Raw genomic sequence first — 18,668 nt, 5'->3', positions numbered from 1 at the left:
CGCCACGGATGAACAAATACATTCACGAGAAGAAAGTGTTGAGAGAAAAAAAAAAGAAGAAGCACTACACTTGTTTACATTCACTTTTATTGTGTTAAACCTGTTTTGGTATATCAGCTGCACATCTTTTTACACAACTTTTAATTTAAAGGCCAACGTACAGCTTTGTCTTGAATACCATGCAGCAGCTTAAAAACAAGGTCTATTGATGGGATGAGGTCAAACTCCTACAACGTGGTGTCAAAAGTAAGCAGACGACAAAACTAAACGTCATGTTAAAAAGGAATCACAACATACTTTTGTCCGTTTCACGACTTCAAATCAACAAAAACATTGAGTGCTAGATAGTACCAAGCGCGGCCAGAAGGGTTCGATGAGCGGATAAAAGACTTAACGACACGGAAAACAAATAAAAATAAATAATATGCTGACAGAGAAGAGCTCAAACGTGAAACATGGGTCCATTGCCAAGCATGAGATCCCTACTTTAAAATCTCCATGGAGCCTTAGTTCCAAGACTCAAGTACGGGTCAGCAGAGCCCCCATTGCAGACCGTGCTATGTCATGTTGTGAGGTTGTTCTAACAGGAAGAGAGATGCAGCGGAAGACCTCCACCTCGTGCTGGAGGCGAACGGTGACAGGGGCTTACGAACGCCCGGGCGTCTCGACGGATTAGGCAATAGTGACTGCATCGCCACGATACTTTAAAAAACAAAACAAAAAAAAAAAACCTTGGCAGCCCACCCATGCAAGTGTACAAGTCCCTTTTCACCAATTCTACAATCCAAGAGCGTTTTCTGGTCAAATCGGGGTGATCTGAAAAAGATATTTAGCAGCTGAAGTGCTTGTCATGGAGTGAACAGCCTTGTCACCCACTAGAGACCCTCCCATCCCGTGGACCACACCGTCAGCCAATCTGTAAAAGCCGAATTCAAACGTGCGCAAAACGAGAGTGCACCCAGACACACCGACCTGTCGGGCCAATTTCCTTGAAACAAAAAGGAAGCAGAGCCTCGACCCCTCTCAGTCATAGGAAAACGTATTTGGTCTCTCACAAATGTACGTCTTCCCCGCCACCTTTTCTTTTTCCAGATTATTAGGCCAAGTTAATAAAACCTGAGTATGAAAAATGACCAAATAGAAAATCCCACAAGAATACAATCTGCCTTCACCACTACAGTACATCATAAAAACATTGCAAAAAAAAAAAAAAAGAAAGAAAAATAAGAAGAAGAATCAGAACCGGGTAGTTTTTCCACAACGGAGACACGTGAACCTTGGTCTTCCGGATTAGTATCGGACAAGCTCCCAAGATGAAAAAAAAAAAAAAAAGAAAAGAAAAAGGAAACAACAAAAATGTTGACAACCACCCTTCATTGTCGCCTCCATAATGAAACCGATTCTAAATCTCACACACATTTCCTGGATACGGAATTTTTCGCCTAAACCTGGACAATTGGAGTAGGTAAAGATTCATCATCTCAACAGGAACGGTATGAAATAGAGGGAGAAGACAACCAAAAATTCGGAGAAAAACTTCAATGCCATGGTTTCCATGGTCGCCAACACTATCAGCACATCCTAATTCAGAGAAATAGCGGGTGAAATTTGATTGAAATAATGAACAATGCAACACACACACACACACACAGACACACACACACACACACACATTAAAATCCCATCAGCCCTTGAACCAAAAACGTGAATTATTTGTTCCCCCTCACCAGCACTCACGCTGTGGACAAGATGCCAGATTTTGCGGAGGACTTAAAAAGCTCTCTCTCTCTCTCTCTCTCTGCCCCTTTTCCATGAGTGGGTCACTAAGGCACCAGTGCAAACAGTCCTGCAGATAAATATTTGTTCTGTGCACTAGCCGTAACCACTTCCACATCGTGGAACATGTACTCACCACCCCCCCCCCCCCCCAAAAAAAACAAAACATGAAAGAAATGTTCTCACACCCAACCTCCTCTGAATTACCATAGTACATTATTTGTTTAGTTTTTTCCTTTAACATCAATTAACTTAGAAATAAAACCCAATGATACTTTTTTCTTTCTTTCTTTTTTTTTTTTCTTGCTCTGTACAAGCTTCATGAAGGATATGCATATACATTCATTAAATACGCATAAGTTTCAAAGAATCAGCAATTTGTTAAAAAACATTTCTCATCTCCAAAAAAAAAAAACAAACAAAAAAAACAAAACAAAAAAAAAAAAAAAAAAAAAAAACTGTTTCTCCGAGGGCGATCACTTAATGGCTTTCTTGTCGAGCTGGAAGAGACCCAGCAGGTCCAGCATGGCCTGTCTGATGTTGCCGCCAAAACGGTGGGAGTCCTGGAATCGGAATTAAAAAAAAAAAAAAAGTAAAAAGAAAATAAATATAAAACGTTCACACAGGCACGTGAGGTGAGACACTTTCTGAGGGGGGGGGGGGAACTGCGCACGAGGGCGGAAGGGAATTAGTAAAATAACTGACTGTTTCCGGGCTGGAGTGCTTGCTGGAGATGTGGAAGTTGATGAGGTTCTCGCCCAAGATGATGTAGGACACGCCGTAGCCATCGTCAGCCACCTGGTGGACGCACGGAGCAAGTGTTGAGTAATACGTCCGTTTATGGGATGTGAGGAGACGAGGCCGCCGAGTGCTTCAGAGACCCATCAAGACTAACACGATGAGATTTACACAAGATATACTGTGTAGTGGATAGAGTACGAATTAAAGGGACACTCCAGTTCTCCTCCAGATCCTGAAGAGACGGCTGGTACCAAGAGAAAAATGGCGACCCCGTCACCGCAATACGAGGCCGCAGACGGGATCGGATAACCTCTTGCTCAAGCAATATTTCGGCGAAAAAAAACCTTTGTGCCTCTATGACGAGTACAAACATAAAAACGAGATGTTAGTCGTTATAAACGCAGCTAGATGTGCATAACCGCTTTTCCTTCTGCAGTAATCAGCCGGTAAAGCATCACTTCCAAGTCAGTTTTTTCGGGGGTTGCCGGTTATGGCTCGCAGTGACTCGCACCGGGACGTCACCTTCAGCAAAACGCAGCTCGCTGAACTGGCAACCCTACACCGCCAGCACACAGCTATTCGTCAACCAAAGGGTTTTAATTATTGTCGTGTGCTGTCGGGCTCCATCTGGGTGAAGTTTTACCGCGTGCAGCGGCACATGACGATTCATTACCGAGGGCCATAAAGAGCTGGTTTCAGCCAAGCATCGCCCTCCAGTTAATCTCTTAGGAGTGGGGCATTATTAGGTTATTTAGTTATTGACACATCAGTTCACAGAACTCTATTGTGTTGTGGTGCAATCAGCAGCAGGATAATGTGTAGAAATGCCAAGATGGCCAGGAATTGCCAATTCTTTTGTCCCTCCCCGTCGTGTCAACAGAACGAGTACTTTTGAGCAAAGCAGCTGGAATGTCCTGATGGTTCCCCGTCACGGGAGAACAGAAAGCAGGATTTTCTTAAAATTAGCGATGGAATTGTTGATTTGTCGGGAAAAAAAAAAAATTGGGAGACACGATGGCGTGACATGCGATTGGGAGGTCTAAAACATGGAAGTGTAAACGCTGTTCAGACAGCTACACAGAGATGAAGAGTCAGGGAGTGCCAAGAGGTTGATTTGGGAACCACTTCAAAAAGCTGTCTGGTCAAAACTAGACTTAAAGGAGAAAAATCACAGTCAGAACGTTTGGCTGAAGACTTAGTAGTAACAGACTGTAAATACCTTTTCGCTTGCTCTCTAGTATTGAAGTTGCAGTAAGAAAAATAAAAAAATAAAAAGAAACATATTAACATAAAATCAGAACTCACCGGCCCAAAGCCACCTCCAGAAGACACGTATTCGGGGTTTCTGACCAGGTCGAACAGCTCTACCTGCTGCAGGGGCGTCTGGCTGGTGGACAGCCTCCACGGCTCAGACAGAACCTGGAGGCAGACGGAGTATGGCTCAATAACCAGAGGAGTCTGACTCCATTAAAGAGGCACGCAACAGCCATAATAACACTATTAGCATCAGAAACAGGAAAACATTGAGATTAAAATCAGGCCAAACCAATGAAAGTGTTGTGACTTTGACTTTACGGATCCTTCCAGGCTTGGAAACACTCCGTTTTGATGTTTCTTTTTTATTTTTCGAGAGCCCCTTTCACACATAGTTCCCGGTAAATTACCGGGATAACCTTTCTGGCACCGCCAGTGATTTTCACTATTCACACATGCAGCTACATTCAGGAACATTTCCCTCTCGCGCCTCTTCACACATGCCATGACACGATGGGATGGATGGGGCAAGCGATGGTCCCTGTCCCTTCCCTCAGAGTAGATTCATTTCATTATAATTATTATTTGGAATGTTTGTTTAAATTATAGTTAACCTCATTTGTTAACTTGTTACACACAATACAGAAGCGCATGGCTGATCATTATGCAGAATGACGTCACCTGACCTTCCCGTGCAATGGGACTCACCCCGAATCCTAAAAGACACTTCCAGGGTCTGAGTGGCATCTTTAAGAAGTAAAAGAATAAAATGTAAGAATATCTGTCTCCGTCGAGACCGGACGTGTTTCAGTTTGTCGTCTCCGCAGCCGAGCGCCACGGTTCGGTCTCACCATTTATTTGAATGTTTGTTTTTTTCCCCCATCCCAAAAACAAATAATTTTTTTAAATATTTGGACGAAATAAACATTTGTGCAAACCCACTCTCTGTGCTTTGCCGATAGCGTATTCGGCTCCACCCTTACTTTACGCGCTTGTCCCGGCAACGCTGCCGCTTCCATTCACAACACAGCCGTCTCGATCCATAAACTCTCAAGTGTAAAGGTCAACCCTTTGAGGCGGTGGCCACGCCCTGCATCGCGCTCCGAGCTTACGCTGTTGCCCTCTGGACTCCTCGTGATAAAAGGACGGATTTCCCTGCGTTGGAGCGTTCCATGGGTCGATTCGTGGAAAAACACCACAACCCGTGGTCCCCAATGAGCTGAAACTGAATATCCGATACTTAAATAATATCATTTTGAGCTCGTCAATGGAAATGAGAGCATGGAAAATAGCACCTTGAATCTGTTTTAATTCGCCAATATGGCAATACAATAATGTTTTAGGAGCAATTGGCACTAAAAAACATATGAAGCAAAATGACTTAACAGCCCTTTATCGAGGTATTGATCTGTAATTCAATGACGCAATCAATAGTATTGAAAGTCGACAAAATAGCTTTGGCACTGAAATCGTTCAAACTGAGCTCACTGTTAGAATTTAACAATGCGTGTGTGATTGTGAGAAGGTTTGCGGGGGAATATTGGAGAACTGGTGTCTGGTACCTCCTTGAGGAAGGCAGAGTCTTCCCCCAGGTACTTGGAGACCACGTAGAGGCAGAAGAGGTGGCGGTCGATGCCCTTGCCCGTCATGGCCAGACGGTACATGTTCTGGTGCTTCTCTGCCGCCACCTTCAGCAGACGCAGACGCTCCTCGGTCTGGAGCCACAACATCAAATCAATTAAAAAACAAAACAAAAAAAAAAAAAAACGAAATGAACAGAGACACATTAAAAGTCGAGGAAAGAGAGAGGGAGGAGGGAAAGGGAATTAATGATGGACTCAATAGTGATGAGGAAGAAGTGATAGGCAACCGGGAAAGCCATTCTAATGCCAAGAGCAACGCTATTAGAGCTTCAATTCTGAAAATTCTATTTGGCGATTAATGGTCAGAAAAATAATTGCGATTAACAATTTAATTGTCTATTATGTTAATTTCATGCCAATATCATGGTACAAGTAATAATAGCAATAATAGTGATAGTAATAATAATATTATATGTGATGCGTACTTTAGGGTAATATTAAAAAAATTGACGTTTTTGTTTTTTCAGACAATATGAACGTGTACAACCAGAGCTTCAAACAAACAATATTTGCTCATTCCCACAACTTGTGGGAATGAGCAAATATTTAGGAAACTATGGCTTATCTAAGATGAAGGTTTTGAAAAAAACAGAAGTTCTGAGAAATCAGCCTTTAAAGTTTTAGAAGCATTTCCAGAGTTTGCGGCACAAAACCTTGAGAAAGACAATCGCTGCTTTAAATGGTTACATCTGGATGGTGCTGTACCCCTTCAGTGGGATAACCTTGAACGTGTTCTTCTGAAATAATATCTGAATCATTCACTTATATAAAATACTGGAAAAGGCACAATTCTAGTTAATCCCTTAATTTTAAGTTTGTTATTTGTTTCTTTCTAAGTTCATGCTCACTGTAGCAGCATGACCCCTCTTTTATTCCGCAACTTGTAAACATTCCCATTTACTGCCGTTATTGTCTTATAACAATGATTTTTAAGAAAATGACCCATTTCAGATTGCACACATGAAAACCTAGATCCAGTGGACGACAATTCCCAGAGTTCCATTGGCGAGGTCCTCCCAGCCTATTGCATTCTGGGAATTGCTGTTTCCTAGAAGCGGCGACATTGGGAGATTTGGCCGATATAATTGACAGCATATGAGATGACGTTTTCCCGGAGAACTTACGTTTCTGGCTTCTGGTGTTTATTTGTTGTTGTATCTTTAAAACATTGTTGAGGGTCATTGTTGTCCTCTGAGGCTTTATAACCTTGTTTTACCAAAACAGTTTCACATTCTGACGTCACATTGCTGGGAAGGACGGAAGGATGATCTTGATCTGCATGTTTGCATTAAAGGGAACCGTGCCATCGCCGTTTGTCCAACAACTTGTTGGTGAGCAACTCTGACGCAACGCTGACGGAGCACGTCGCCTCCGCTTTTGAATATTTTTCTAATGTTTTGAAATCAAACTCCGTTTTGAAAATACGTTGAGAGACAGAAAACAACTAGACGAACAGAAATCTTTATCTATAATAATCCAATTTCTGACCTAGAGAGGAATTTCCGATGTTTTTCCACGCACAGCCAACAGTACAGCGCTGAGAAATGCGGCGGGTTAGGACGCGACTGGTCACAAATATAAATTTGCCTGAAAACTCAAGATAATTCACATCGTCAGTTTTTTTTTTGTTTATTGTTGTTTCTTATTACTTATTTATTACTGCTTTTGGGCGATCACATCAAATCAGCTGACCATGTAATAATTGTGACAGCTAAGTAGTAGTAGTAGTAGGCATAGTATGTTTTGGGAAGGCTTGTTACCGTCTCGTCCCCGATCATCGCGCGGACGAAGGCACAGGTCTCCATGGTGCAGGAGCGCACGGTCTCGGTGCGTCCCTCGCGGAACAGACGGGTCATGGAGGCTTCGTACGTCAGGCAAAACTTCCCCTTGTCCTGGAGGAGGAAAAACACAAAAATTATCATTGATGACTCCTCCCTCAAACTTTTACTGTGCTGTGTAACCCCGTCCGTAAGGTCGCTGGTGCTTCACCCTGTAGTGCGCCAGCTGCAGGCTGATCTGAATGAAGGCGTCCGGGCTGGTGCGACACTTCTTGATGAGCCCCTTCCCAAATTCACTGAAGGGGAAGATGTGCGAGTCCACGTCGTCGGCCAGAGTCCTGGCCAGCGTCAGGGAGCTCTGGATCACCTCATGGCACTGTGAAGGAGAGAGGCCTTCCATGTAAAGACTGACACCATCAGGAAATGACCTGTTATACAAACATATGCGATTAACAATCTAATTTAATTTTTTACATTTTATGTCGCTATCACAGTATAAGCTTATAACAGTGTAATAATAATACAAAATACATTCCATTTATTTGCACATTTCACAACATTGGTCTTATATCTGGACCCTTAAATTTGGACACATATCATATTGGAATCTGAAGATGTTGCCAAAAGACTGCGGCCAGCTCACATAACAGCGATCGGGCAACTATATAATAACTGAATAGCTCTTAACTCCATATGGGATTATTTGTTTTTCAAAAAAAACATGATCGATGAAACAATCATACATTAAAAGACGTGATGCCGTGACGCTATTAATGAAGCTGACGTATCTTTCAAAAGACTCAGAAGCAAAAATATCTCTATATGGACAATGTGCCATGTCACCAGTAGAGGGCAGTCAAGGTCCTGAAATAAAGAAACCAGTTTCAAGTACAGTACCAGACCGGGGGACATGTTCTACCAGCCACTTACCTCAGCAGGAAGGTCCCACTGGAGCCTCTGGGGGCCGGGCAGGTTGGGGTGGGGCTCCCCGCAGCAGTTCCCGACCTCTGTGTATCCCAATTTGTGGTCCATGGAAAGCACGTTCTGTGACAGACAGACAGGTTTTAACATTTAACATCTGAACATATTATAGTCCGAGTTTAACTAGATCCCCATTTGGAGGAAACCAATAAGACTGAGGTATTTGGTCGATCCAATGAGCAAATATGCCGTTTTACCACCAAATTCTGATTAGACAGAAAGTGCGGCGCCTCACCTCCCAGAGATGACCGATGATTGGAGCATCTGCCCAGGAATGCTCCGCGTTCAAACCCATGGTGCCGTTTTTGAAGATGATGAGGTTGAAAGACTTATCGAACCACCTCAAAAATAAAATAAAATAAAACAATTACATTGAGTTTAAAATCCCGATGATAAAAAAACAAAAAACAAACTGTTATTTCAAGTGTCAAAGTGCTGCCGAGCAATCCTCTACGTTTGAGCGAGGAGGAAAATGGAAATGCACCTGTCGTGGCACTTGCCGTGCAGCAGCGATTTGGCGTAGCGGTCCAGGGACCTGACGGGGTCCTTCTGGTCGTAGCGCTGCTCGGTGTCGTCCAGCGTCACAAAGAACGCCGCCTTCTCCACCGCGTCCAGAGAGTGCTTGTTCTTGCCGCGGCCGAAGAAGTTGTCGCGCGCCTTCGCCCACGGTGTCCTGGAAATGTTGAGCAAATCAACATAAATGGATGAAGCACAAGCAATGAAGTTCTCCCACTTCAAAACAGACGTGATGGTAATAACTAAGATTGTTTCATATATATTACAAGTGATTGCAGGTTGCAGTTGTGATTGCGAGTATTAGGAGTAAAATGTAATACTTTACACATAAGTACTATATATACTTGATACAGGGCAGAGGTAAGTATTAGGTAAAAATTTGGTAGGTTATTTGACAGATTGGGCTACTTGTGACAAAGACAATGATAAGACAATAGATAAATCAGACTACACGTTCATGATTCAATTATAATTATTAAAATGTAACACTATATAAAGATATAAGGTTTGATATGTGTAAAACTGAATTCATGACTTTTTTTAAAGGACCTGCAAACACCCTGGGTGAGTGTATATAATATAATGTATATAATGAAACATGTGCAGAAACATTGGTATTACACTGTACGTACTGTAATAAGCTAGTTAGGACATAGTAATAATCACTAATCATCTGTAGAGAAATGCACCAAACCTCACCAGAACAAATTCCTGGTATATGTTGATGTACCTGGCGGAATAAACTTATTCTGATTCAGTATATTATAAATGAATAATCACCTATTTTTTGTTACACAGAACTATACAGTATCTATGATCCATCCATTGCCATCTCTTCAATCTCTTGTCCAATTTTATTTTTAATGCAAACTACCATATGAACCAGTGGAAGCAAAATGGACAAAATCCAAGTCTGTGTTTCAAACAGACATCACTGCTGAGCTGGAATTATGATGCACTTTGCTTCCCCCCCCCCTTCTTTTTCCCCAAATATTGCCTGGGGTGATGAACTACATCCAAAGGAATGTTTTTCCCGGCACGGTGAACTCGGGCCCGGCAACAGTAAATTCCTGGTAACACCCAGCCCCCCATCCCACCTTTCTCCAGCCGTGAGCGCCGCCAGCAGCTCCTCCCCCGGCGCCGGCTCCGACTTGTCGGCGAGGATGCGCTCCATCTGCTGCTCGATCTCCCGCGGCAACAGCAGCCGCCCGTCGTAGAACACCCACACCTTGAAGAAACGGCCCCGGTGGTAGACGGCAATGTGCTTGCTCTCGTTCATGTGCTGCAGCGTGTCTGGGGTGGAGAGTGAAAGTGAGGGGTCGAGGGGGCGGTGGAGTCATTTTCAACTGCACATCTCAATGAAGCCGGGAAACCCAGTGTTAATATCGATTTTGTACAGCGCCGTTAGTGTTAGTGCTGAGAAAGTATAGAAAGGCTTTGATGGGAATAAGGTGTTTCATGACCTACGATGGGCCACAGCAAAGAACACAAAGAGTCCTTTTATGAATTTTGTTAATTATTAATGCATTTTTAACGGTCAAATTGGAATATTATGGATTACACGGTTGAGATTTATATCCAGTTAGATGTGTCTAGATCGCTATTTTGAGATGCATTTCCATTTTCCTAAGCCTTTTAAAATGATATGCGTTAAAATAGGAAAATACTTTATAAAAAAAAAAAAAAATTATAAAAAAAGACTATTTATATGGTAGTAGGTCATCTGAAGCAGCTTGAAATGGCGAGGGTGGGGGGGGGGGGGGGGCGGCGTGGATGGGGATATGAGATGGAAAAGGAACTAGTTTGGGGAACAGGACGGCTTTTTAGCTAAAACGAGGGGGGTGAGGCGAGACGACAGGCGGCCGTTTGAGGAGCGCCACTTGCAACAGGACTCAGTTATTCCCGGTCTTTAGGAAAGGTTGCTGGAGCTCAAAGGTTAAAAAATAAAAAATTACATTTAAAAAAGCATGTGCAGCGGAGAGAAACATCCATGTTAATTTGATGTTAATATTTCCCTCCCCCACCGACACCCGGTTGTATTTGGGCCGACTGTGCGTGGTCTTACTGTGGAGGGCGCCGTCCGCACCGCCTGCCCTTCCAGGTTGGGAAAGAGAAGACTGAACACAAGTTGTTGAAGGAACAGTCAGAAATATATATTTATTTTTTAAATAGAACTGCGATTTTCTCTTGAGGATTATTATCGATTCAACCCTCGAGACTGTTGATGTCATTTACATACTACGCTTTATTTTGACACGTGATAGACGGCCAAAGTCGTTTTTACATGGGCAAATATTTTTGGGATGTCCTCCTGGCGTTCTCCCATCTCACAGGGAAACTAGGCTATTTTTGAGGGGCTGAAACGCAAACTTGGATCGGACCAAAAGTCTGTTTGTCGACTTAAAGCTGGGGAAACGGCCTCAAGGTCAGTTCAGTTCTTTCTTTTTTGTTGTCGGACTTTCACAGAGTAGTGATGAGAGGATAATACGTCCAAATGCTGACATGGATATTTTTCTGATAAAGAGCATTTCAAAGATGTTATGATGTCATGCAGCAGAGGTCCTTTACAGACCGATAGCGCGTGCTGGATTATACGCCTAAAATAAATGAGATTCTCGATTCCCGACCCCTTCTTGTTCCTCAGAGCACCTGTGAAGACCTTCTGGCCTCCTGAAGATCAACCACTACTTCTGACAATAAATAACCCTCCCTGACAAAGGTTGTTCCTGATCAGCCTTGAAACTCCACGCAGGCCGAGCCATGCAGGGCCGTGGCTTCATCCCGTCTAAACATGCCGTTCCCAATTCACCTTCACTTTACTTCAGCGTTTTTAACCCTTTCTGGATCCTACGGCTCATTAAGATTCACACGACAACACGCGAAGATTTGGACTCGCATGCAAATCAGCACTCGCCACATTAGTGGACAAAAGCAAGACCGCATGCATCAGTGATATTATTGTCATTTACAAAAACAGGTCTGATTGGTCTGCGTTGGAGAGGGTGTGCACGGCAACGTGCGAAGGAGAGGTGCAGCAGGAGCCAAAGAGTCGGAGGAGGCAGCAACGTCACTAGGACTCTACCTGTGTCTACACCGGGGACACGACTGGTGTTGAACATGCGCTCGTATTGGGATGAGCACATGGGGATAGTATGTAGGAGCATGAGCTGAAAAGTAAAAGGGGAGAGTCAAAAACAAAAGAGCGATGACAACACAAACACCTCTAGAACCCCGGGAGAGAGAGAGAGTAGCACGCACGCGCGCACACACACACACGCACACGCGCACACAGACAGACTGATGCACCTAAGGAGAGACAGTGGAGAAGGTGAAGAGGAAGCGAGGATGAAGATTGCGTTGATCAGCAGCCCTAGGTGGCAGGAGAGACCTCCACAGGGTAGGAGACATGAGCGGGGGGAGGGGATCCAGAAACCGGTGAACCTACCACCTTCCACGACACCAGCAAAGCCCAAAATGTAGCCAATAGAACATAGGAAATGGAATTTGATTTCAAACTGAAAGCCAAATTTTTGAATTGGATCGCTTGGACATCCCTCCCAGAAAGGGGAGGCGGGATCGATACCTATCAGGGCTGTGCTGGATGACAAAGGGGAGGAGTTTGGAGGGGTCAGGGTTTCCATCGGGAGGGGTCAGGGGTCAGAGGGCAGCGCCTCGGGTTGTGCCCTCCTCTTACCTGTCTCCAAACCGGGGATACGGGTGGTGTTAAACATCCGCTCCCACTGAGCGGAACACAGAGGAACCTTGTTCGCCAGCAAGTAAATCTAACGCAGCGTCCGAGACGGAGGGGGAGGGGGGAACAAAACAGTAGAACAGAGACAGTGTTTATCGAACCAACGCAAGTAGGCACACAAACGCCCGGCCAGTGCTCCGCAAACGCCGGGTCTGGTTGCATGAACTAAAGGTAATACGATCCTGTGGAGGTCCTCCAGTGGGCAGCAGAGGACTCATCGGATCTGGTACGTACAATGAAACCGCCATAGCGAAGGCAATCGCAAACAAACGTGAACTGTTGATCTTCCGAAAAAAATAAATGAATAAAATTGCATTTGTTCCGACACTCGCCAGAGTCCTCAAATTCAACGGCCATGAAGAGCGCAAGTAGGAGGGAGACCTTTTTATTTATTTTAACCCTTGTATTATGTCCGCCAGATTTGATCTGAATTCAGGTGTTTATCATAACTAAAAGGCAGGTACACACACACACACACACACACACACACACACACACACACACACACACACACACACACACACACACACACACACACACACACACACACACACACACACACACACACACACACACACACACACACACGCCTCTTTTATTTGAACTCAATATATTTAATCTTCAAAAAGATTACCAATGCCTCATAATCATAACATGAGAGAGATCTCCATTGCGGGAATTGGCGGGCGCACAGAGAGCCGTGTTTGATGCACACCTATTTATGATCGCCCTTATTTATAAATCCTCATTGAGATGTTATCCCTGTGTATTTAGTAAGCTTCTATCTGTTTTATCCTGTCGTTGTAATGCACACTGACTGATCCTTTCCACGCGCACGTTACGTATACGGCCACGCGCAACTTGCGATCCGTTCTCCGCGATCTGGCTTTAAAGGTTCAGCGTCTCTCTGAAGAAAACAAATTGTGTTTTTATTCTTGATATATTTATTGTAATACTGTGCACTGGGAACACTTTCTCCATCACTTTTGATGCCTCACTCTCCATCCTTTTTTTAAAAGTTCCAACGTCAATGGGTAATCGTGTGAAATAATTGTGATGTCGATATTGACCAAAATAACCGTGATTATGATTTCTGCCATAATCGAGCAGCCCTGACCTATCCTATGTGGACAAAATAAAACTCCTGAAACTGGTCAAGGTTGTTATGTCAGTGACATAAAAAATCACCAATAAATACTGTGTCAGCCAGAAATTAAAACATAATACAAGGGTTAAATATTAGGGATATGAGATATTTTCCAGTCTGCCTGTTGCTGCTTGCCCATAGTGGCAGGGGCGAGGGGGGAGACGACAACAGCTCTTGAAAAACTACCATGGTCTCACTACCCAAGTGATTACAAGCCATTCACATAGCCAACCACAAAGCCACCGATTATGCAACTCATTTAAAAGTCGTAGGAGAAAAGAATGAGTTGTAGATAATGGTGGCATCTACATAATCACTTGCTAGATTATGGATTAAAACAAATGAAAATAGACAGGAGCATGCCGGACATAAAAGGCTGTCATTGTATCATTCTACAATTAATAAGGCCAATGTCAATACTGATAACAGTTGGTATGATAGTCTTAACGGCAATGCACCGCAACCCAAGAAGTTAAACATTTACACAAACTGATACGACTATTCCCGTACAATACGTGTAAGATAACAACAAGCAGTTATAAACCAGACTTCACAACCACTCGAATGAGCTACAGAGAGGGAGAGACTCTGTACTCACTGGTTTGATCTGCGCTCTGTCCAGCTTCCTCCTGTACAGCATGATAGAATGGATGGCGTTACCTGCCCTGGCCGCTTGAACGGATGTGGGGAACACGTACAGGAAGTCCTGCAGGAGTAGAAAATATGATCAAAGAGGCTGAAAACTTAAAATGATATTCTCCCTTTAGACTAAAATGGCGCGCGCGCGCGCACACGCGCACACGCACACACACACACACACACACACACACACACACACACACAAAATGTGGCTCGAGCTGCGCTTTCCCCATTTCTCCACACAAAACAAATAGAAAGCGTTTTTAGAGCAGAGAACCGAGGGTATAGAACAGGGGGTATTGGAGGCCGATGATCCGTTGTGGCGACCCCTCACGGGAGCAGCTGGAAGAGAAATAAGAAGACTATAAACACTATATATACTATATACACTATATATGCACTATATACTCTATATACACTGTATACATCTCATCACCGTTCTCAGTCTTGTTCCCGCAGTCTGTCAGTATTCACTACACTAGTGTTCGCCCTGGCCACGCCCCCTTACCATGAAATAACACGGGTCCTCGCTTATCGACCAATTTGCTTAACGACATGGTCCTAGGAACAGAACTCGTCGTCAAGTGAGGAGTACCTGTACACAGAGTCTACGAGTCGTGCCCTGTCCTCACACGGTTTGTAGTTGTTTTATTTGGAGGAAGGGCGCACGGCTCTCGGTGTTGCTCTCCGCCGATCGGGTTGGAGCCGCGTTGGCGTCCGTGTCTGGACGCGGATGATTTACACATGTAAAAATATATTTACGATTCCCCTTATTTATAATTCCTCATTGAGATGTTATCCCTGTGCATTTTATAAGCTCCTGTTTTAATCCTGTTATTGTAATGCACACTGATTGATTAAAAAAAAATAAAAAATAAAAAATGACTGCCTTGACTATACAAGAATCTCAGTGGAATGACGATTTTCCAACTGATTATTTGACTCCTCGACTTTCAGAGGGCATCCCTACTATTTTTTATTTACGTTTCCTAATTGAACGAAAAACAAAAAAGCCCCGTGCGTCCCGTGCTGCATCAATCATGGCAGCTTAAGCCCTTTTCTCCCCCCGACCCTCCGGCAACCTCTCTGTTCCGGCACCTCCTAATTTACTAATTAAGCACTGGTTGTAACGCGCTGTTCCATTGGCCGCCAAACCAGAGTCTGTCTGACAAACAGCTGTGTCTCTTAAAAACAGTGGCAGTCGGTGAGAATTAAGGCATTACTCTTGACATTTGTTGCAGTAATGGCGGCCAAAAATGGAAAAGAATCTGCAATGTGTAGAATTTCACTCTCAGAGGGAAATCAAGATATTAGGGCTATCTACCAAAAGCATTAGGCTAAAAAAGTGCACTATGACAGTCCAATAAAACTTTCTGTTGCTATTAATCTGAATAATTTAATTCATCAGGCATCAAGTTTAAAGCGTCAATAAAGATAAATAACCATTTATATGGTTCAGCTGATTAATGGTGAAAATAATTGTATAACTTCAATATTTCAAATGGTAATATATTATGAATGTATTCATAATAGGGCCGACATTGGGGTGTCCTGCACTGAGCACACTGGGCTACGTGGCTGAGCGCTCGGGGCTTGTGGCCGGGCGGGGCACCTGGCCGGTAGCGGTATGCCGGGCCTCGCCTTTGAGTAGGGCGTTGGTGGGCACGGGGCCTCGCCGGCTCGCCTGTGGGGCGGGCGGTTTTGGCGGAGTGTCGGCCTGGGACCTGTCTCCAGGCCTGTGGTCCGCGCCTTGCGCCCGCGGCCCAGGTTCTGCGCCTGGGGGTGCGTCTTATGCCTGCATGTGGGGGTGGGTTGTATGTGTGCCTTCGGGGATGCCGGGCCACTCTGCGCTCTCTGGGAGTGGTTGATGCTCCTTAGGGCTGTGCGTGGGGGTTGCTCCGTGGGCTTCTCTGGGGGCTCCTTCTGTGGCTGCAGGGCAGGGTGCTCGGGTCCTTCCTGCGGGCGTGGAGTGTCTATACGGCTGCCGAGCCTATTCTGCTGCTTGGAGGCGCTCCGATATAATTCCGACCTCATACGCCAAAACTAATTGGGACAAGTCCCATGCACTCACCAGTGGACCAACACACAGACACACACACACACACACCTCTCCTTTTCTCCCTTATTTACTGCTATAGCCATCACAGGAAGAGGCCACTGACAGCACAGATGAAAAAATAAAAATAAAAAACTTGAGTGACATGGGGAAATAAACAAATAATAATAATAAAAATCAATAAATAAGAAAAGGGTGGCATTGCAGGTTGAGAAGTACAACTCCACTTGCCGCCTAACTATTCTAGGTGAAATGGCATACAAATACTGTGTACCAAGCATGTTGACAGCAAGTGCCAATAAAGCTGAATAACCATTTATATGGGTCAGCGGATTATAGGTGAAAATGATTGTACTACATGTGTATTTAAAATGGAAATACATTGTGAATATAATTAGGGATGATGGACAAACAAAGAAGCCACACTAAAAACACAAGTGTTGCCTGAAGGCAGTGAAGGCCTGACTCTCAAACTGAAACGAGGATGAAAATAAATAGATAAAAGGGAAACCAACAACAAGCTGAGTGTCTTGTGATGAGCGTGAAAATTCTGGCAGAATAGTTTGGAAGTAAAAGGGAAAGTTATTCATGCGTCTCGCTGCTCCCATTATCCGCAGTCGGTTGGCTTAGTTGAAGCTCAGGAAACAACTAATCCCACAAACATAAGAGTTAAAAAGTAACCCCCAGCTATGAACTACAGTAAATATGCACTCAATCTAATGACGATGACGAGGATGATGATGTAAAACTCATTGTTATTGATAAAGCTTGTTTTCATGCCAATGGGACTGGTAGTAGACTTTTATTAATTAAATTAATTAAAAATAAAACCTTTATTAATAGTGAACCAATCAGACACAAAGTAGTGCAAGGTAAATTAAGAATGAGCCAAGATGTGGTAATTGCAACCAAGAGTATGGTATGAGGAAAATAAAAACCCTCCAGTTCCAGTTTTAGGTTGGTGGTGGGGGGGTGGTGGTTGGCCGGGGGGTGACCGAGTGGGACCCCTGTCGGCTGGGTTCGGGCCCTGCCGGCTTGCCACTGGTGCCAGATGGTTTCTGGCCAGCTACAACACGGTGGGGCTGCGGGGAGTGCCGCCTGGCGCTTCCTGGGGTGGCTGCTTGCCATCGTGGGTGTGGGTTGGGGTGCGGGAGGTGGCTGTCGGCCTTGCTCCCGCTGCGTGGCTTTTCTGTGGCGGGTGCCCGATGCCAAGGGTGGTGGAGGTCCCACATATCTGGCCGTCTGGGGGCGTCGGCGGGGGCTGAAGCCGGGGTGTCCGGCACTGAGCCCACTCTGCTACAGAGGTTGGCACTGGGGCTTGTGACCAAGTGGGGCATCCAGCCGGTAGCGGTAAGGCGGGTCTCGCCTTTGCACGGAGCGGTGGTGGGCATAGGGGTCTCGCCGGCTCATTGTGGATCAGGCAGTTGTGGCAGGGTGTCGGTCTGTCGGTACGGAACCTGACACCGGGCATGTGGTCTGTACCTGGCACCCGCGGCCCAGGTTCTGGCCCTGTGGGTGCGTTTTATGCCTGCACGTGGGGATGGGTTGAATGAGCCTGACACCGGGCCTGTGGTCTGTACCTGGCACCCGCGGCCCGGGTTCTGGCCCTGTGGGTGCGTTTTATGCCTGCACGTGGGGATGGGTTGAATGAGTGCGCTTCGTCGGTGCAGGGTCTCCTTGCGCTCGCAGGGACTGGTTTATGCTCCTCGGGGCCGTGCATGGTTGTTGCTTCATGAGCTCTTGGCTTCTCTGGGGGCTGGGGGGGGTCTTCTGTGGCTGCAGGGCGTACTCGGGACTTTCCTGTGTTCATGGAGTGTCTATCCGGCTGCGGAACTCAGTGGTGGCTGCAGAGCCTTTTCCACTGCTTGAGGCGCTATGATATAATTCTGACCTCATACACCAGAACTAATTGGGACGAGTCCCGTGCACTCACTTGTGACCCACACACACACACACACACACACACACACACACCCACACACACACACACACACACACACACACACACACATACACACACACACACACACACACACACACACACACACACACGATTGGTGGTGGAGTTTTTGATGATTAAAGAATGAATAAAGAGTTGCATTGAAGGCTGAGAAGTTTAAGTCCACTTGCAGACCAACTGTCCTACATGGAATGGCATACAAATACTGTGTACCAAGTATAACCAAGCAAGCATGTTGACAGCACAAGTAAAAAAAATTAAATTAAAAAAAACAAAAAAAAAAAAAACAACACTGTTAACATTACCAACACTATTAATCTGAATAATTTCATTCATAGGGCATCAAGTTTAAAGTGCCAATAAAGCTGAATAATCATTTATATGGTTCAGATGATTATAGGTTAAAATAATCGTATTACTTGTATA

At 44.8% G+C, this 18,668-nt stretch overlaps 1 protein-coding gene across 1 annotated transcript in view; it reads right to left on the bottom strand.

Moving 5' to 3' along the window:
• Positions 1-1,965: 1,965 nt before the first annotated feature.
• cpt1ab (carnitine palmitoyltransferase 1Ab (liver)) overlaps positions 1,966-18,668 on the bottom strand; it is a 28,291-nt gene continuing 11,588 nt past the window's right edge. Inside the window, exons 8-19 of the mRNA XM_080001759.1 lie at positions 14,186-14,293; positions 11,772-11,856; positions 9,787-9,982; positions 8,658-8,846; positions 8,409-8,514; positions 8,123-8,236; positions 7,404-7,568; positions 7,175-7,306; positions 5,334-5,486; positions 3,823-3,936; positions 2,482-2,574; positions 1,966-2,339 (exon numbers count right to left, since the gene is read on the bottom strand). Of these exons, the coding sequence (XP_079857885.1) occupies positions 2,253-2,339; positions 2,482-2,574; positions 3,823-3,936; positions 5,334-5,486; positions 7,175-7,306; positions 7,404-7,568; positions 8,123-8,236; positions 8,409-8,514; positions 8,658-8,846; positions 9,787-9,982; positions 11,772-11,856; positions 14,186-14,293 (1,542 nt within the window). The 3' untranslated portion in view covers positions 1,966-2,252. The remainder of the gene's footprint in view (positions 2,340-2,481; positions 2,575-3,822; positions 3,937-5,333; positions 5,487-7,174; positions 7,307-7,403; positions 7,569-8,122; positions 8,237-8,408; positions 8,515-8,657; positions 8,847-9,786; positions 9,983-11,771; positions 11,857-14,185; positions 14,294-18,668) is intronic.

This window comes from Zeus faber, assembly GCF_960531495.2.
Source record: "Zeus faber genome assembly, chromosome: 6".
Taxonomy (NCBI): Eukaryota; Metazoa; Chordata; class Actinopteri; order Zeiformes; family Zeidae; genus Zeus; species Zeus faber.
Note: the sequence above shows the minus strand (reverse complement) of the source record. Positions and strands in the feature narration are given on the sequence as shown.